Here is a 21,030-nt window from a genome sequence, read left to right on the forward strand (position 1 = left end):
GTCATGAGCTCAAGTTCAGTTTAAACTCAACTTTAACTATGTTTCTGATGTCTTTACTTTAATGTAATCACCATGTAATACATAATATGACATATATATTATCATGCACATCATAAAACGTTAATTATCATTTATAGTAGTAGTAACACCTGCCGTAAACCTCTAAGACAAAGTTTCCACAATTATTTTTAAACTTTCCAATTAATCTGAGCTTGAACAGCTACAAGCTTGAAAAACCTACTGAACATAAAAGTTTTGACATCTTTCCTCATTCCCCAGAGAAAATACCAGAAACTCCTGCAGCAGAATGCCCTTACAGACCCAGAAAGCAGCCTGCCAGCGCTGCAGCTCGCTGTGTGCAGGACATATGGGCTGCAGCAACGCGCTAACAGCTTGTCCATTTAAATTCAACAGGCAAGTACAGTATGTGCCGCTAGGTGCATTTAGTCAGTAGAGATAATGTACGAGGTAAATTGGTCGTCACGTGTGGATTTAGCCGTCCCACTAAACACCTCTGATCCGGCACATATGTTATCGAACCAAACAGACACAAGCTCACGTGTATCGCACGAGGAAATGAACCCAATCCCCTCGCTTGCTGTTACACCCTGAAAGCAACACCAACTCAGCCACTGAGGTAATGGCTGGGATGCTGCTGGGTTAGCAGGCTGCTGCAGCTCCTGTCTGACAGGCCTGCATCCTCTGTGCTTCTGATTGCATATGAAAGCAGAGCAGCTGCTCTGCCTGTGTCTAACCTGTTTTACTGAGCTCTGGCCTGCTTTGGTTAACTGCCTCTCCCCATCTGTTTTTAGAGCCTGCAGAGAAATGCTCCCCCCGCTGGAAGGACGAGGCTGTTCAAAACGGTAACATTTCAGCTCCCTCTTCTTCCTGTCTGTCTGAGTGAGCTCAAGAGCATTTCTGAAAAAAAAAAAAAAAAGTCGACATGAAACCAAAGAAATGCTTTCGTTTTAAGTCTCTTTACTTTCCTTTAAATCTTGATTTTTGCTCTTGAAGTGGTTTTCCTCACCCGTTGTAGAGAGATCTAGAACGTGGTGTTTAGCTTAAGGGTGAGCTCATTACACAATACACAACACATACTTTCATTCATTCAGCAATCATGTCTTCAGGGTGAGTTTATATAAAGTTTGCATGTCGCAGTAACAGGAATTAAGACACATTAAGGGCGGTTATTATCATGTAGCTCTCCATTCCCCAACACTTGTGTGGGTTCAGGCGCTCTGGGTGGAGGCGGCCGTCCTCCGTCACCCGAGTTGCCTCCTCTTTGCTATTCCAGGAGGACACTAAGGCGTTTCCAAGCCAATCGAGAGGCATTATCCTCCTGGCGTGTGCTGGGTGTCCCCGCAGCTTCCTCCCACTCCAACCTGTCTCAAACACTTGACCTGGATGATGTCGAGGAGACGAAGTGCTCAGATGTCCCAGTCACCTTGACACTATCCCTTTTAGTGTGAAAGGGTAATGTGCGCCCTGAGCCCCCTGAAAGAGTGAGCTCCTTACCGCATCCCCAGGGTAAACACAGACTGTCTTAAAAGCAAGCTGATTTGAGCCGCTTGGATCCATGACCTTGTTCTTTCAACTATCATCAGACTGGGGGAAAAAACCCAGGCTGAAAAACAAGCCCAGATGCTCCGGTTGACCTCGGTTGCTAATATTTGATTAAATCATTTCATCAAATACTTAAATAACTTTTTACTGTTTTGCTCCAGTCCAGAAACGCCTTACCATCAGCACAACCATATATGTGCACACATATGGTTGTGCTGATGGTTTCTGAAACTTTCCATTTTCCAGATTAAACCCAACATTTTATGATGCCTCAAGCATCTGTCTCTAAAATAGTTTGCACTGTCGCATCATTACTACGCCTCTGCCATGTCTTACAGTAAAATCTGAGTCTAGGTTTATGCCACCACTGCAGACGACCAGGTTCATTCTGAATCGCTGTGTTCTCCGAACTTTTTCACGCTTTCAGATCCATTCAGATCATGTATTTTCACTAGAAGGTCATCTTGCATAAAACTGTGTGTCTTATTATATCCTCAGATGAATATGTTTTTCTGAAGAACTCAAATTGTGCAGATGAACTTGGACATTTAAGTAAACAAAGCTCTGACTGGGATTCATTCCAGTCATTTCCTAACAGAGTTCCTGGTTGTTGTCCGTCTCATCCAGAGTTGGGTTGTGGCTGAGCTTCCTGCAGGATTCCTCTCTCTGTGGCTCCTGCTTTCACTCCAAACCATTTCAAGCAGCAGGAAGTCTCTCAGAGTGATTTTACTTTAATTAGGAGTCATTAGATGAAAGTAATAGTTAATATAAAGCCAGACTATTCAACTCTGTGCATTGCTTATAACTGTTTTACCCTTTTATTGCTTTTACAAATCAGTCATGCTCAACAAAATGTGGCTTTTTTTACAAAAGAAATTGGAAAGCAAACTTTTGATGTCTAGATAAAAACTGATTTCACAATAATGACAAATGACTACAAATATTTTTGACATAAGTGTTTTCAACCCCTTTAGAGTGACTGGTCTAGTTCAGCTGGTTCCTGAACTAGACCAGCTGACATAAAATGTATTTAATAATTGACTTAAAGCCTCACAGTGAGTGGAGTGGAGCCCAGCTGACTGCAGCGACTGCAGTATAAAGACAGCTGGTTCTGGAACGTCAATTCCTGGTTACCACAACAGCATGAACACTAAAGAACACTCCTAGCAAATCAGAGAACAGGTTAGTGAAAAGTATAAGTCAAGGGATGAAGAAGAAAAAAAATCATGAACATCCCCCAGAGTTCATCAAGACACGAAAGAACAGGTCATCCTCACAATGTAGTCTATATGAAGGAGACTAGTGAGAGAGGACACCAGGTTGCCATGACTACGCTGAAAGAGCTCCAAGCTGTAGCAGCTGAGATGGAGAAACTCTGCAGACGACCGTTGGTTCTTCACCAGTCAGAGCTTTATGGGAGAGAGGCGATGAGGACGTCACTGATGAGGAAAACTCACATCAAGGCTGGACTAGAGTTTGTTTACCTAAAGGCCTGTGGGAAGAGACTCCAAGGTCAGGAGGAAGAAACTTCTCTGGTCTGATGAGATTTTTTTATTAAGGTGCTGTTTGTAGAGGACAACAACACTGCACATCACCACAAACACAACAACCCTGCAGTGAAATATGATGGTGGCAGCATCATGCTGTGGTGATGCTTCTGAGCAGCAGATCCTGAAAGGTTTGGGAAGGTCAAAGGTCAAACGAATGCTGGGAAATCAAACAGTTAGGTTCCATCTTCCGGAGAGCTTCGGCTTCAGAGAACATTTATCATCCAGCAGGACAACGAACCGAAGCTTCCAGCTAAAGATACACAAAGACGGTCTGAAAACAACAACGGGGAGGTTCAGGAGTGGCCTAGTCAAAGTCCAGACCTGTTCACAGCTGACCTGACAGAGCTGGAGGAGTTCAGCAGGAAGAATGGAGGAAAAGTGCAGCGTCCAGATGAGCAGAATGACTGAGAGCGATCCACACAGACTCCCTGCTGGGACGGAGCCAGAGGGGCAAATACCAAATACTGACTGGAAGGAGGGAATATTTATACTAATTTTCACTTACTATATGGTCAATATTTTTAATTCATTATCATTCAGTTTTCACTTTGAAAACTTTTTTTCTGTAAAATGTTTTTTCTGTTATTTTTAATCAAAAAAGTCACATTTTGTTGCTCATGACTGAAATGTAAGAGGCTAAAACATCCAAGGGTGTGAATACTTTTTATAGGTACTGTAATTCACTTTATCAGTGAAGTCCAAAGAAAGAAAAAGTGATGCAGTGGTTTACAGCAAGAAGGAAAGTAAAAAGAAAAGAAATCATCTATGAAATGATTCCAGAGACATTTTCTTATTTAATGTAGATTATTCTGATATCAAATATATTTAGTAACTGACTTAAATAATTGTGCAATTGGAGAAAGAAAGTAAATAAGAGAAACTAATGTAGTGTTCTGACTTTTTAGCCAACTTTGTAATTTATTTTTAATTTAATAGATTATGATTTGTATATAGTCAACATGATACTATAGTCACTTCTTACACAGTACTGAAACTATGAAGTAAAAACTCTCCAAACACCAGAATGTATTGGATCAATTCAGTCTGTTGAGTCAGACCCAGGAGGATAGCAGCTTTTGTGAGGGAGGGGAAATGGCCGAACTGGAAATAGCTTCACACTAAGTTCATCTGGTTTAAAACCGAGGATATGTACACTGCTGAAATCAAAATGACTAAACTCCTCAAATCAGAACCTGAAGGACAAACTTACAGATTAGACAAGATGTCTGCTTCCTTTCTTTGAATTTTATCTAAACTTCTATGTATCTGGCTGCAGCTGGATTTTTAAAAAATCGATTTTACTGATATTTAATAAAAATGTTTCCATCAGAAATATTGGATTAGTTAGTGGAGTGGAAGCCATTTTTATTTAAATTTAACCAGTTAAATATGTTTGTTCTGACTTTTACAACAAATGTTCTCTCAAAGCACTTCACAAGATAAACGTGCAGTTTATATGTAGCTATATATAACCTTATATAACACATAATCAAACAATACATCAAGTTCAGTTTATTATTCAAACTGGAGGAAAGGAAACCTGACAGGTTGCATCAAGTCACTGACTTTGCAGCGATCCCTCATACTGATCACACATGTGGCGACAGTAGAGAGGAAAAACTCCCACTTAACAGGAAGAAACCAACTGCAGAACCAGAACCAGCTCATCTGCTGTAACCAATATGAGCTTTGAGAACCCAGAGCATCCACACACTGAAGCTCAGCTCCAGTAGTATTTCCTGTTTTTCACACATGATCCAGTCAAATTACTCTTGAATGGTCATGAGATATGAGTCATGACAACAAGGCTGTTCAGACGTCTGGGTGTACTGATATGTAATGCAGTATTTTGGTTTTTGTGTTGCTGAGTAGCTTTAAATCCAGCTGTACATATTAATAAATGAATATTTATACTTCTACTGGTGGGTTCTTCCTGTTAAAGGGGAGTTTTTCTTCTCCACTGTCGCTACATGCATGCTCAGCCTGAGGGAGTACTGCAAAGTCAGCAACACAATGTGAGCAATTGTCGCTACAAGTGAATGCTGGGTTTGCTTCAAAACTTTTGAACCAGTTTGAATATTGAACTGAACTTGATGCACCGATGATGAATTTCCTGTCTGTATAACTGACTAACTTTTTTAAGTGCCTTGAGATGATATGTGTTGTGAATTATCATTACCTGAAAACACTAAATTGAATTGAATTACATTCTTAGAATAAATAGCTGTGTATTTTATTTTTATTTTTGTTTTGTTGGTTTTTATTGTTTTTCATTAGATTTTTTTTCTTTGCTTTAAATAAGGAATGTGTAAAAACAATACACATAAAAGAAAGAGGTCTAATAAGTTTATACTTTTCCCTGCCTCCTTTTCGAACACATCTAACTATATATCATGGTATCTGAATTGTGAATGTAAATATGTTTGAAATAAACACATAAAGTAAAAAAACAAACTTAAGCTGAACTGAACTGAATTACAATGTTAGAATAAATAAATGGTGCATCTGTATGGAAATACAGTACAATAATGATATGTATCCATTCATAATATTCTCAGAATTAGTCTAAACAGAAGGACAAAAATTTTTACTTCTGTTTTGTCATTTTTGTCAAGTATGTGTTACAGTTTTATTATTTTCTAAAAATAAAATTAAAGAGAAACTCTGGAAGCACATACTCTGTGCTAACTCTGTGGTTCTGACACAGTGTGACCATTACAGCAGAGTGCCAGACTATGTTCAGTATTAATGCAGAGCCGGCAGGTGGCAGATGGACCACATAACTTCCTTGTCAATTGTCTGTTGCATTAGGGTTCCAACAGGAATTTGACAAGTTAGAAATGTTTAAATTTGATTGTAATTTATGAAGCTGTAAGTTAATTTGCTGACCCAAACACATTTCTTCCTGTAAAGCCCAGTTTGACTGGAAAGGACATTTCTAAATCTAGTCCCTCAGCAGAAGAAGAGTTGGTGTCCTGGTTGTGGTGGGTACTTCCTGGAAGTAAAATCCAAAAGACTATTGGAAAAACACACAGTGAAACACAGTCATAGTTTTATAGGAGAAAATGTTTGCATGTATGAAACAAAGGTTGGAGTTGAGATTTTAAAAATTAGGATAAACCTGTCCTTTAATTGCAGTTTGTATGTAAGATATAATGACTATGTTTGATGACATGCTTAAAATTTTTCTCCACTCTAAGAGTGACTAGTAGAACACAACATGTTAGGGATCCATCATGTATCAGCACTATATATATATATATATATATATATATATATATATATATATATATATATATATATATATATATATATATATTTTTTTTTTTTTTTTTTTTTTTTTTTTTTACCATCTTGTTGCCATTTGTTTCTGGACGAGGAGGGAAGGAGGTTGATCATGTGATGTTTGTTTGGTCATGTGACAGTGATGGCGATGCAGCACAGGATTATGGGAAGTTTATCTGGTGAAGTTAGTGGTGTGGTAGTTTTAATCAAGGTGTCAAAAGAGTTGAGAAATATATACATAATGTATACAGTAACAATAAATGCCGGTTATCTGCCATAGCAGTGATTCCTGCTTTTGGTTTTCGTTGCAGTCAGTGGGATTTTAAGAAAAGCTGCAGAGTTGCGTAATGAGCCGGCATCACTTGACCTTAAAAGTTGAACTTTCTAATAGACCAGCTTTTTAACAGTGTGTTTTCTGACTCTTTACCAATTGTTTGCTGTTTTGTGAAAGGACTAGAAAAAAGCCATTGTGTAGCAGTCGCATGTTTGGAGGTCAATGGTATTTTTCTCTGCCCATAAGGTGAAACAGAGGGGCAGACTGCTCTGAAACAAAAACACTAGAGTAGTATGAAAGAGAGCCATGGGGACGTTGCGGATAATCCGCTCCAACTTCAACTTTCAACCTGGGAGCCTTCTGTTGCTCCCCTGAGCTTACCCTGAACTTCACTGGGAAAGGTTCATCTAATGTGGCCTCCTCAGGTAACACGGAGTAGCCGGGGACATCTGGCACGGGGCGTCGTGTTAATTGAGGGCCCCTGGGTGGAAGAGATGCCTGACATCCAAATATTGTTCATGACCGGCTTTGAACCCCTGAGTCGCAAAGTGATCAATCAGGGAGGGAATATATGAGTGTAAAAGCCCTTTGCTGAGCCACTGCAGCTAGGCACCTCTGACTGGGAAACTATGATCCCGTTGGCACGGCGGCGAAAAATGATGAGGAAACAGAGGAATGAAGGAGCGAGTGTGTTGTTAGCTGGAACAGAAAGGCCATGGCGCTTCAACCACCTGTGTGGCAGGAATACTTGGAGTCTGCCACGAGACGGTTCTCCAGGTGTTTACTCTGCCAGGATAACATGCGTTCTACCTGTGGAAACAGATTTCCATCTCTTTTTCATTAGAGCATGTTCAGAAGAACGAAGTGATGCAGATTTCTCTGACCGGTAAGGTGAGTCCATCACATTTTACATCCATTTGTTTAAAACTGACAGCTGTGCTTCAGAAGGTGCCGTGCATTTCTGAACAGTTTTTCATAACTTTTGGTATAATAAAATAATATTTTAAAATTAATTAAAAAAATAAAGAACCTCCTTTAAATTATAATTTATCTGATGAAAAAAATCTCAATATAATCAAATAAATTTAATTCTTTTAAGCTTTGCAAGTATATAAAAAACTACATTTATTTACATGCTGATGCTCTGAATAAGTTCTGATTTGCATACATTACCAGTAGTACACAGCTTTTAATGACTAAGTTACATAAAAGATCAGCTGATCAGTGTTAAAATTGCTTATTAGATTTTGATTTTGCTAACACAATTTTGCTATACACAAAATATTACCATCAGTCTGACAACCATTCAGCTAAATAAAAACATAAGGGGAATAGTTTGAACATAGGCGGTCCTGAAACCCACCGTAAGGTCCAGCCAGTTCAGACAACAGATTGTTTCAGTATTGACTTGCCCTAAACTGTCTGATGGATGCTTAACAGTTTGCCGACAGTTGTTAAGGAAACTGCAAACAAGATTAGGCCCAGTCAAGGACATCACCTCATCAAAAAGTTAAACTGGTATCAAGCCCTCTTTGCAAGCAGATTTGCCTCATAGGACCTGTCTCTGAAAAGCTGCTGCATGTTGATTGAATCCAAATGTGACACAGTTACACTTGTTGAATTAGCCCAGCCTTAACCCCACACTAAGCCTCTCTAACATATTCATGTTGACGCCTTACTTACATTAAAACATTCATTTGGCCATGAATGTCATTTAAGCTTTTTTAATGTTTTGTCTAAACGTTCATAAGGCCGATATACAAATACTCCAATTTATATTCTTTAATAAATTCAAGATTTTTCTCATCTTAAGTGAGTTTGTAGTTAATATTGAAATTATAATATTTCAACATTGAATTCTACTTTGATTTCTGTAGAAGCATTAATGTCAATGTTTGTTAAGTTTACTTTTTTAAGATAAATTTCTGTGTCATTAGAATCTGGATCGTCATATGTCAAACAGCTCAACATACATGACCGAAAACTGCAGTAACACTAATACATAACACGTTTCCAGAATGGTGGCTGTGTTTTAAAAATAAAAAGATTAAATGTGTTAATTCAGCTGATCTTTTATGTAACTTTGTCATTAAATGACCGGCTTTGTAGAATTTAAACAAGTAGAACATTTTGAGTGAGCCAAACGAAAGCTTAGAGAGGCAAAGACACACAAGTTATCTATTGTAAATGTATAGGAAATGTCCACGTCAGATGGACATGGTGGACATGTCCTCTGGTTTTTAAAGCAGATAATGTTCTGTGACTCCATGGAAGTATTTTTGTTCCATCAGTGATCTGTCTGCAGGTCAGACCTGTCTCTGTCTTGTATTCAGAGGCAGATGTAAATGAAGGCAGAGAACAACAACGACGGATTGTTGAGCAGCTAAAAGCACTAGAGCAGCTGTGATGCCAGTATGAATTATGATTTTCCTCACGCTGATTTCTGGTTCTGGTATATCAGTTGTACATCCAGAACTGACGTACAAAGTTCCACAGTACATCAGTTGTGAATGTAAAGAACAGGAAGTCGTTCTGAACGTCCGAACCGGAACACAGAACATGAACACAATGCATCTGAAACATAATTCCCTACCATATATTCTATTCAAGCGATGAGGACTGTGACTGAGTGAAGACTACTGTTCTGTGTTGTGTTGCAATATTTTTAATTCAGTGATTTTGATGTTAATGTACAGGTAATAACATGAAAAATAAACTGACATTAATGAGGACAGTTTTCTATAGGAGAGTTTTACAACATCAGAGTTCCAACAGGCCGTCTAAAATCATTGGGAACAGTATCATGGTGGAAGGATGTCGGTCAGTCGACTCCTTCACCATCTCATGCTTTTCCAGATTTATTTTTTCATAATCAGCCTTCTTCTGCAGAGTGATCCACATTTTTGCTTTCCTATGAATGTGTCCATAATTCATCAAAATACTTAAATATCAGTCAAATTAAATTGGTTTTCAAAGGGTACAGATAGTTTGTCTATGAGTACAAAGTGGAACATGGAGGGGATGGAATAGAAACGGGGGAGCTGCATTATTTGTCTGTGGCTTGTTGCTTTTGTGTATCTTAGCTTGATGTTGTATTAAAATGTGCCATAGCTGCTTCTCCAGTAGAAATGAAGTCTCATAAAGCAGCTGTTTCCCCACCGTGGCACTCAGAGGTTCTTTAAGCCGGGTTCAGTTTTTGGTTTTCTGATCCAAACCATTCTGTTTGGAGACTGTGAACTGTTCAGATCAAAAACATCTTGGCAGACAAAAGGATTGATTATTGTCAAGAACAAAGAGATCAGATCTTTTTTACCCAAACAAGGCTGCTACTCTTCCTGGGTTCCATACAGAGCCATTCTGTTGATTATTTTGTTTGTGTACTGCATTAAAGTTAACTGCAGTAACTAGAATTATGACTTAAAACTGACTAGCTAAGTTATTTTGGGTTTAAAATACAATTCACCTTAAAATTTGATTTCCCCAACTTTATTTCATCCTGATAAATGTTCATGTTTTACCTGAAGAAAAAAAACAATCTCCAAACATAAATTCATAAATAGTGCCAACACACAGTATCCAACCCTGCCATGTTTTACCTGTTTTATTGCTTTAACAATTTAATCATTATCAACTAAATTTGGCTTTTTTGACAAAAACTATATATATTTTTTTTACGTTACAGTGAAAACTGATTTTTGTAAAATAATGACAAATAACACGTTAATATAAACAAAGTGATTGCATGAATAGTCACCCCCCTTAAAGTGATTGACTTAACCTAGCAGAGGTCCAGCAAGTTGGTGATAGATTACAATGAGTGGAATGGAGACCAACTGAGCGAACTGTGGAAACATCCTGGAGGACAGTTATCATCCAGCAAGATGACGACCTGGAGCATCCAGCTAAAGATAGATGGACAACAAGTGGGAGGTTCTGGAGTGGCCCAGTCAAAGTCCAGACCTGTTCACAGCTGACCTGACAGAGCTGGAGGAGTTCAGCAGGAAGAATGGAGGAAAAGTTCAGCGTCCAGATGAGCAGAATGACTGAGAGCGATCCACACAGACTCCCTGCTGGGACGGAGCCAGAGGGGCAAATACCAAATACTGACTGGAAGGAGGGAATATTTATACAGTCACTTATTTTATTTTACACATTTTTATTTAATTGTCATTGTTTTGTAGAATTTAGTTACATCGCAAGATTTGCATTTTTTTGTTGTTGCCCATGAATGTCTTGTAAAGGCAATAAAATGATTAAATTAGTAACATCTAATGTAGGAGTTCAGTTCGGTAGTAGCATTGCTTCTAAGTAGGTAGCAGCTTGTGCTAAAACAACCTAACTAGAGTTGTGTTTAATGTTGTTGTAGACACTGCTGGTGAGGACTGAACATGTCTTGCATTGAATTAGTAACATCTTGTGTATTACTTTGTGAAAATTATTCCCCTCATAACAACTGAAGAATTTTGAATCAATGAGTTACAACATTTCATTTTCTTTTGGGATCAATAAAGTATTTTTTGAATGAAACAATCTGTTTGCCATGAATCCACTTGGCTGCTAGAATGGAATAGTTATTACTCATCTAACTACGTTCATTTACATTTTTCTGAGTCAACTAATTAAAGGACTCTCTGAGCTCGCTGCTTTAACACAGCAGCTGCTTACTGTGTAAACTATTTAACGGCTCACGACGGTTTGAAGCTGGTAAACCATCACACATCGCTAACGTCAGGCTCGTGTGAGGCTTAATGATGCAGCATATGCGTAAACTGCCAAACAACAATGCATCCTAATAATGCAAGTCCTTTTGTACTCGGCAGTTAATGAGATTAAAAAGCCACCACTCTGCGCTGCTGCTTGTTGCTTCAACACAAGTCAACGAATTTAAGACACTTTAAGCGTCATATTATATCTGGACCCATAATCACTTTGTCAGGCTTTTTGTCTCAAGGTTTAAGCTGCATTACTGGATTATCAGCGCCTGTGCTGATCATGATCTAGCTGGGAATTAAAGTGTGTCTGAAAGTATAATAGTTAGGGCTTGTTTATTGGAGCAAGAATTATTAGTGCTTTTCTTGTTGGAAGAGGCACATTTACAGAGATCTGTGCTGTTCTATACATGAAACAGTTTTTAGGTAGAACTGCCTCGGATTCCCAGGTTAACACTGAATGGCTGTAATGGTCATCTTCTATTATTTTCTTCATTTGACCAGGTAAAACCACAGTCTCATTTTCAAGAGGGACCTGGGCAGAAATCTGCAGCACACAACAACCTGGTCTTAATTTAGAACTTTAATCAATAATCAACCTGAATTTCAGCTGAATGTGACTGTAAATGGCAGTTATGTTGTATTCCTCTAATAAATATTGCTTATTTTATTATTTCCCTTGATTTTCTAAGGAACACAAGAATACAGGAGGCTTGTTTCTTCAAACTAAACTGTCTTATCTCTAACCAGCAAAAAGAATTGAGATCTTTATTTAACTGAACTGAAATAAATAGTTCTTATCAGAGCTTCATCTTCAGGTGGCTTTAAAAATTGTTATTGCTGGACAGCAGCTGGAGGGAGATTCTGTAAACGGGAAAACCTGAAGGAAAATATCATCATTGTCCAGTATTTATGTGGAGAAGGAAGCAGATGTCACTATTATCGCTGCTGCAGAAATTTATTTACCATATTGATAGCAAAACTCCCAATAACATTTTGTTTCATGTTGATTTTGACTAATTTAAAAGAGACACTAAATCTAGTAGCAGTTTCTGAGTAACTCTGGTTGTTAGAATATTTGAGGAGCACAGCTAGCATTTCCTGGTTAGTCAGGCTACCTGTTCAGGTACTCTGGATGCAACCAGCTGCTAACAGTCTCCCAACTGTAGTTTTAAAATAGTGTTAGCTTCATATGAGTGGTAAGAAAAAGAAAAACATAGAGAATCACTAGTTAAAGAGAGGAAGTGTGTCGGTCTGTCGGAGGCAGAGGAAACGCCAGCGGGTTTTTAACAGTAACTATTTCAAACTTTAGTAATCAGAGCACATTTTAACAAACTGGAGCAGGTTCATGTTTACCTGTCTGAGTTAGGAACAGCTAAATAAGTCACTATTAGCAATGATATAAAGGTACATTTCATAAAGTTTGTCACATAATTGCTGCAATTAGAAACAGTCCAAACCTCACAGACTCATGTGCTAAAAATCTCTTCACAGAACATTCTGTAGTGATTTTTATGAGAGAATGTTTTTGCTACTGTACTCATCATAAAACAGCAGCTTGTATGGGAAACGCTTTCTGCCCATGTACGGTCAGCTTACTCCAGCTCTGTCTGACTCAGGATGGTACCTGAACGCATCTCAACTGCTTCACCAGAACCAGCAACTGTTGGAGGAACCAGACTGGGAGTTCCAGTCTGGTTCTGGTTGTCATTCTTAGCTTGAATGTTTTCTTGTGCTCAGCTTTGGAATCACTGAGGTTATTTCAGTCATCTGAACATCCGGTGCTGAAATATGACAGATCAATGTGTGTTGCTCAGTGTGTTCTGCTTCCTGCAACCTCATGTTTCTGCCTCAGAATCTCAATAAAAAGACTTGATCGTATTAAAGCTTATCCCTCTTTATTGAACAGGGAGCCTGATCAATATGGCTGAGTTCAGACTAAGCATATTATCTGAAATGGACCATGACCTCATCATGTTACCCATGTGCTCCTAATTAATAATAGACAATAAAAAGAGATAGATAGATAGATAGATAGATAGATAGATAGATAGATAGATAGATAGATAGATAGATAGATAGAGATTGTCCCCATGAAAGTGATCAAAATGATCTGTCTTGTTTCAAATCTTTTAATGATTTTATTATAATCATTTTGTCTCATAATTTGATCTTCTAAATCTCTGTGTCAAATGAAATGCTAAATCTAATTTTTACTGTATGTATTGTTGCATGGACAGAGTGGGTGAGTTTATTTTTGTAGCTTGTTTCTCAATCAAAAATGAAATGATGTTGTTCGCTGATTGTACACTTTAATTGGTTGTGCTTTCTCAATAAATATATCTAAAAGCCAAGCTGTTAGAACCATAGTTAGGGGAGTTGGGGGGTCTTGGAGGTAACAGAAGTGTGAGGTCTGTAAAGTCATGCTTCAGTTGGAATAGATGTTTGGGTGAAGATGCTTCTTCCTGTTCATCACGTCGCCTTGTGTGTGTCTGGAGCTGCTTTCCACCCTGGATCTTTTGGCTCAGTGCTTACTGTAGGTGCGGCACACAAAGATCCTAATCTGTGACATTGCCAGTGGAAGTGGCACATCAAGGATTTGCGGAGTGTGAGATTAGTGCCCTACGTCGTCATAAATCTCTGCTTCCCAATTCGGCCGGGTGGTGGCGGGTGGGGCAGTTGCTAGGTGTAGTCTGCGCTCCGTGGATTTGCTGGATCAAATGTTTGTTCTTCTTTGGTGCAACTTGATGAAGTTTTTTGGGGGTTTTTTTTTTGTTTTTTTGGAGGTTGAGGATGGATATTTCATTTATTTAGCCTGATTGGTTGATCCTGTCTGGTTTTATACTCCAGAGAAAAGATCTGAGGTTAGTTTCTGCTACTCTGTGGCTCTTCATGATGAACTACTGCATACCGGACATGTACGAGATGCCCCATGCTGGGGTTGGGGGCTACGCCGTTCAGGGTGGTGGGGAGCATTGCATGTACCCCGGGGAGGGGGCCGGGTATGGACACTACGAGCCCCAGCCCCTGCATCACCCGCCCTGCATGGAGCAGGCCTGGCCCCCCAGCCAGCACTACTCCTGCTCCTACGCTGCCGGCCCTTCCTCCTTTAAGAACGAGTTCTGCAACATGGAGGTCCCTCTCAGCCACTTCCACCATCAGCCTGAGTATTTTCCTGAGATTAAACCTGATTATTCACATCTGCAGTGGATGCAAGGGGCCCACAGAAAAGGTATGGCATCTGGACCTCAGCGTCAAAATGATTTGTATGAGTGGAGTCAACTACTGCATGTCCAAATCCATACATTGCATTGATTAAGCCAGCCTCCATGAGCTACTTTGATTACATCTATGTGATTATTAGTGATGACTCTGTAGTGATTTATGAATCGATGCTGTGCGGCTTTTTTAAATTAAGTGCGATCAGCATGAAGCCACAACTCCTGGCATCCCGCGGTGGAAGGCGGCTCCAGAGGGTTTGACTGAGACAAGTTTAGGTTCTGTATTGATTGATGCCGAGGTAACAGAAGGCTGATGTTCGATTCATTATTTCTTTTTTTTTGTCTTTTAATAAAGCCCTAAATAGATATTGATCAGTTTGTGCACCTCCGATCCTGAGGACTGACCGGCTCCAAGCTCTGATCTCATTAGGGCCAGAGCAAGATGTTAACGAAGTTAGCTGGAAGATTACTTTGGAAGGAAAAAACTAATCTGGGGCTGGGATTTTACATAACAACACATTTAACATGATATTTTACTCACACATGGTAGAAACTGACAATAGTGTGTGTGTGTGTGTGTGTGTGTGTGTGTGTATGTGTGCGTGCGTGCGTGCGTGCGTGCGTGCATGTGCATGTGTGCGTGTTTGTGTGTGTGATTTACAGTAGTTTCATCTTGATGTCTTTACATTTCTTCCACTTTTGTAATTATAAATCAGACAAAAGAAAATCAATCAAGTTAAAACCTAAAAGAAAACCCAGATTTCTACACCAGTCTGGATTCTGCTTAAGAGTAGAGAAACTTTTGCATTTCGAGATTTTACTGCCTTTATCAAATTTTCTAAGCATATAATTCTGCATTCCTGATGAAGAACTACTTTAAGTGAATAAATGTAGATGTTTAAAACATGCCAGCAGTTCTTTCGCATCACTTGTTGTTGTGCTCAGCAGCAAATCAGCTGTACTGCATCTGAAAAACAGGAGCTTCATGAGTAACTGTTAGATATTCTGTGCTTTAAATACAACCACAATAAAGTGTGTCCCTGTTCTGTGTTTCTGCGTGCAGGTTACATACCGAGCTACCTGGACAAGGATGAGCTGTGTGTAGTGTGCGGGGACAAAGCCACAGGCTACCACTACCGCTGCATCACATGCGAAGGCTGCAAGGTATCATGACGGGCCTTCTGCTTATGTCACACAGCCGCAGCTATCGCTGATCAGCCCTGATCATGCAGCCGCTTCCTCTGCAGGGGTTCTTCAGGAGAACCATTCAGAAGAACCTGAACCCGACCTACGCCTGCAAGTATGAGGGGAAGTGTGTCATCGACAAGGTGACCAGGAACCAGTGCCAAGAATGTCGCTTCAAGAAGTGCATAGCAGTAGGAATGGCAACAGACTGTGAGTACATTAACTCCTATTGTTTTTGTCTTAATGTATGTGTGCGCGTGCGTGCGTGCGTGTGTGCGCGTGCGTGCGTGTGTGTGTGTCTGTGTGTTTAATAGTTTCTTAACCTATTCATCTTTAATCCTTTTAAAACCCGGGGGATGTCTGATAATCAGTACACTAAAACCTTGGTTTCAAATAATCTGCACAAACTGGACATTGACGTCATTTACACACACTGGATGCTTTTAATTAAAAAAATGTTCCACTGCACCTTAAAGTTATTGTTTATTCAATAAAAACCAAAACTGCATTCAACACTTGTTATTTTTGAACAAAGCTATTCAGCATAGTGAATATTTTCCTGAATGCAAAAACAATATTTTAATTAGTACATCCACTTTATTCATACCAGCCATTAAAATATCTGTTATTTCTGTTAAATATTTAATTTAAATATAAAAGTTTCTGCTTATTGCAAATAAAACATGACATTTAGGATTAGAATAAATTACAAAATAAAAACTTTTTAAATAAAATATTAGCTCAATCATAAGAAATATTCTAAATTATTGATTATTTATTGTATTTCACAGATTAGCTTAATTAAAAAACCCTAAAAATTGCAGAGCTCTAATTCACAACTACTGTAATGTAACTAACACAACCCTCAACATGAAGCCTACTTATAATCTATGCTGTAGGAAAAACTGAAAATAATAAAATTATTAATTATTATTAGTAAAAAGAAAAAAATCTTTATGAAATTGTATTTCCAGTTCTCTGCTGTTCATTAGATCGAAAACAAAGAAAGAAAATTCATCTTAAATTATATCTGTCCATAATATCTATTCATTCCAGAGACAAATCAATAAGTCTCATAATTCATCTGTAACAATAAAACGTTTGCTGGTTGTGAATGCAGTGTGTAAGCTTTAGGTTGTGTACTGATTTGTAGCCAGCTGAATCACCCCCCTCTGCCTCCCCCCCACCCCTCCTCCTACTCCTCTTCCTCTTCCTGTCTGCTCTCATCATCCCCGCTCTCCGCCGCTGCGCTCGGCTCCAGTGGTTCTGGACGACAGCAAGAGGCTGGCCAAGCGGAAGCTGATCGAGGAGAACCGGGAGCGCCGGCGGAAGGAGGAGCTGCAGAAGACGGCATGGGATCGACTGGAGCCCACCCAAGAGGAGTGGGAGCTCATCCGCCTGGTGACGGAGGCCCACATGTCCACCAACGCTCAGGGCAACCACTGGAAGCAGAAGAGGAAATTCCTGGTGAGACGTCCCCCCCGCCCAGCCCCCCCCCCCCCCCTCCTCTTCCTCACCACAGCAGTCATTGCATTGATTTACTCTGCCTCATCTGAGCCCCCAGCCCAATCACAGCCTTGTTCCCCCTCTGCCTCCACAGCCACTGTTCCACTGCTCCCTGTGTTAATATGTCCATGTGTTGTTTTTGTATCTCCTTGTAGAGGAGGTGAGGAGAGTTAGCTGGACGAAGGAGAACAGTGTTCCTGAACGCAGCAGCATTTATTTAAAATGGAACATCTTACTTTTGTCATGTGTTCTGCGTCTAAGCAACAACCTTTAACTGCTGCTACTAATCACTTAACTTTACTTTTAAAGTTCTCTTTTGCTTTTGTTGTTGTTTTATTCTCTCTCTTTCTTCAGTAGCTTCTGATTTTATGCTTCAGAGCTGTTTTTGTTGTTTTGTTTGTATAACAAATTTGCTTTTTTCTGTTTAATCTAATAATTCTGTTCAGATTAAGTCTGTCTGCTGGGAATTTTATCCTGAGTTTCTGTGGCAGTATTCCAACTACATTTTTGTAGTATTTATATATTCAGCCCTGTTATGTTTTTGTTCTCAATTTGAATATTCTTATTTGAATATTCTCATGTCTCTCATGGTTAAAACCATGTTTGTGTAAAATTAGCCCAGTAACAGTCATAATAGTGACTCTTGTTAAAATTAGAATGTGATTGCTTAAAGGAAACTTCCGTGTTTTAATCCCGCCACAGAAACTCAGCTGGAACTCCTTCATCTCTGCTCCTGTTTTCTGTCTGCTCACCTTTCATCTGTCCTCAGTTTAACTTGTTTTCTTCTTAGTTGACTTGACACGGGTTCTTCATTGAAACTTCACGATTCCTGTTGATCATCCAACAGGTCGAGGAAGCAATGCTTCTTAATGAAATAACATGTAATTTATTCTATACTTCTGACCAGAGTGCAGCAGGGGTGAAGGATACTAAGGTAAGAATCTGCAGCTATAACTAATAAAATCATAACCGGTCCCCAAACTAGTTTCCCAACATCGACACATGAATGTTATTTTAATAAAATACAAATCATAAAATATGTAAACTGGATACTTTTCCCTGTTCTCTATCCTCTAGCCTGAGGATTGTGGTCAAGCCTCCATGGTCAATGCAGCTGAGGAAAACAAAGTGGATATTGAAGCCTTCAGTCAGTTTACAAAAATTATCACCCCTGCCATAACCCGAGTGGTGGACTTTGCCAAAAAACTGCCAATGTTCTGTGAGGTAGGTGAGAGGCGAGAGCTCTGCTGCTGGTCAACACGCCAAGAAACTGACCCAAAACGTTAAGAGCACCAAGAAAAAACTGGCAATAATTTGGACACTTTTCAGTGTCAAAGTTGTGTAACTAAAGAATATTATTTTAGATTTACCTGCAAATCTGTTGTGGTTTTCCCAAGTAAGCACCAAAAGGTGTATTATTTCTGTTTCTATAATTATGAAACAAAACTATACACAAATTCTGAAGAGATTTAACCAAATGGAACAGACCAAAAGTTTGAAATAAGGAAAATACATTTCTATATTTGTATAAATTCATTAAATTCTATTAATTATTATGTATTAATTATTAAAAATTAGAAGAAATATTTTCTCTTGTCAAATAGGATTTTTTTAACATAATTTTATCTAAAGACAATAAAATATACCGTATTTTCTGTGCTATAAGGCACACCTTCAATGAATGGCCTATTTTAAAACTTTTTTATATATAAGGCGCATAGAGTTGCCAATTTGTTCCGTACTCTATTATTACACATCCACATTTGTAAAGAAGTGGTCCCCGAGTGCTTTATATTCTAGGCTGCCCCAGTTGTTGTTTCACTCACGGTGTTGGTGTTGCGATATTGTGCCCAACTGCTTTCTGGGTAACACAGACCAACCGACACACTGCCGCCGCAGTCTCTGTCTCTCTTGGCCTGCATCCGCCCCCCTGGCTTAAAATGTATTATCAAACTTTATTAACAAACCAGCGTTCTGACAACAATCCCAGCATGCACCGCGCACTTCTTCTTCTACGGGGAAAATGAAGTCGGCGGCTGCTTACCGTAGTTGCTAGACCTGTTGTGGCTCAATATTGGTTCATATATAAGGCGCACCGGATTATAAGACCCACTGTCGGCTTTTGAGGAAATTGAAGGTTTTTAGGTGCGCCTTATAGTGTGGAAAATACGGTAATTCAAAATATATGAATAAACAAAGAATAAAAGGGATACTACACATAATATGGCATAATAATAAGTAAATATTGTTGAAGTTATTGGAAAGAAAAATTCTTGTTATCTTGAAAGCTTAAATTAAATTACATATTTAATATGACGACTGGTATTAATATTCATTGTAATTTGCATTATAAAGCAAATTATAAAACTTTAGTCCTTGGCTGTCTCAAGTTATTTCATGCTTAGTAGATAACACTAATGCTAATGCTGTTAGCATCATGCCACCGTTAGCATTGCTAGCGTTGAGTGGTGGGTGTTGAGTTTTTCTTCCTCTGTATGATTCTACTCTCTGACGGTCAGCAGCACAGTAACACTCTGTGTGTGTCCCGACATTCCCAGCTGCCTTGTGAAGACCAGATCATCCTGCTGAAGGGTTGCTGCATGGAGATCATGTCGCTGCGAGCGGCTGTACGCTACGACCCGGACAGCGAAACCCTCACACTCAACGGGGAAATGGCAGTAACTCGAGGTCAGCTGAAAAACGGAGGACTGGGCGTGGTGTCGGACGCCATCTTTGATCTGGGCGTGTCGTTGGCCTCCTTCAACCTGGACGACTCTGAGGTGGCTCTCCTGCAAGCTGTAATCCTTCTGTCATCCGGTAAGCCGGATGAAAACCCACTGCTCTGCTCCTCTCCTGTTTTTATTCTTGACTACTTTATAGATGTTTTTATATTAACTGTTAAACTTTAAATGAGCAGATTGTTTGGTGCGTGCTCCGTCCACAAACACTGACTATACTCCATCTCCTGTTGTCGGCACAGATTGAGTGAATACTTGGCTTTGACATGAAATCAATATTAAACAATCAATTAATTATCATAATCAATGTGAGGAGCTTTGTCCAGCTAGCTTGGGTCTGTGTGCTCCTGAAGATCAATACTGCTCATGCAGAACAGAGGCGGGGCCAAGCTACCCTTCTGTTCTGCTCACTGGAAGCATTTCTAGTTTTAATATGAAACACATCACAGCTTACATTTTTTATTATCATTTAATGTTGCTTATTACTTCCCACATAAAGACAGCAGCAAGTATTAGAATGAATCAATGGCAGTAAAATGCTGTAACGGTATCAGTACATTAGTGTAAAACTCATTTCTCATGTGAATTAAATAAAACAACTTTTAATCAGTCCCTGCAGGAGGCCACCTGGCAAAAAATGACCTGTTTCAAAAAGTCGCAATCAAAGTTGCAAATGTTTTGTTTTATTTTTGCCATAACATGGTCCCACAAAACAGTTGAAGTTGCTGCACATAACCTTCCCAAGAAAGAAGGAATCTAAACATGGATCTTGGGGAAAAAAAGAATTTGCACATTTTCATCTACCTTCTCAAAATACAAATCTTAATACAAATCAAATCATGTCCTGAGGAGAGGTCAAAGTGCAAAAGAAGAATTCCATGTTGGTCATTCAAGTTAACATGAATTGTTTACAGAGCAGGACCAAATCATACAAAATAGTTTTGCAAAACAATAAAAAGAAAAGGCAATTGTTAGCGCTTAGCATCACACGTCTTTTAT

The 21,030-nt window shown here is 39.2% G+C and overlaps 1 protein-coding gene across 10 annotated transcripts in view; it reads left to right on the top strand.

Annotated features, from left to right (window-relative positions):
- thrb (thyroid hormone receptor beta) overlaps positions 1 to 21,030 on the top strand; it is a 109,259-nt gene that overhangs the window by 79,718 nt on the left and 8,511 nt on the right. For 5 of the 10 annotated variants that reach the window (XM_081613002.1, XM_008421263.3, XM_008421264.3 and 2 more), the window contains 7 exons: positions 813 to 863; positions 15,666 to 15,766; positions 15,850 to 15,997; positions 17,049 to 17,254; positions 18,141 to 18,227; positions 18,371 to 18,517; positions 19,852 to 20,110. In XM_081613002.1, coding sequence (XP_081469128.1) covers positions 813 to 863; positions 15,666 to 15,766; positions 15,850 to 15,997; positions 17,049 to 17,254; positions 18,141 to 18,227; positions 18,371 to 18,517; positions 19,852 to 20,110 — 999 coding nt within the window. Of the gene's footprint in view, positions 1 to 812; positions 864 to 14,112; positions 14,614 to 15,665; positions 15,767 to 15,849; positions 15,998 to 17,048; positions 17,255 to 18,140; positions 18,228 to 18,370; positions 18,518 to 19,851; positions 20,111 to 21,030 lie in introns of those variants that run through there. The other 5 variants (XM_008421268.3, XM_008421261.3, XM_008421262.3 and 2 more) reach the window with 5 other exon arrangements.

The sequence above is a fragment of the Poecilia reticulata genome, chromosome 11 (genome assembly GCF_904066995.2).
Source record: "Poecilia reticulata chromosome 11, P_reticulata-male-v2, whole genome shotgun sequence".
NCBI lineage: Eukaryota > Metazoa > Chordata > Actinopteri > Cyprinodontiformes > Poeciliidae > Poecilia > Poecilia reticulata.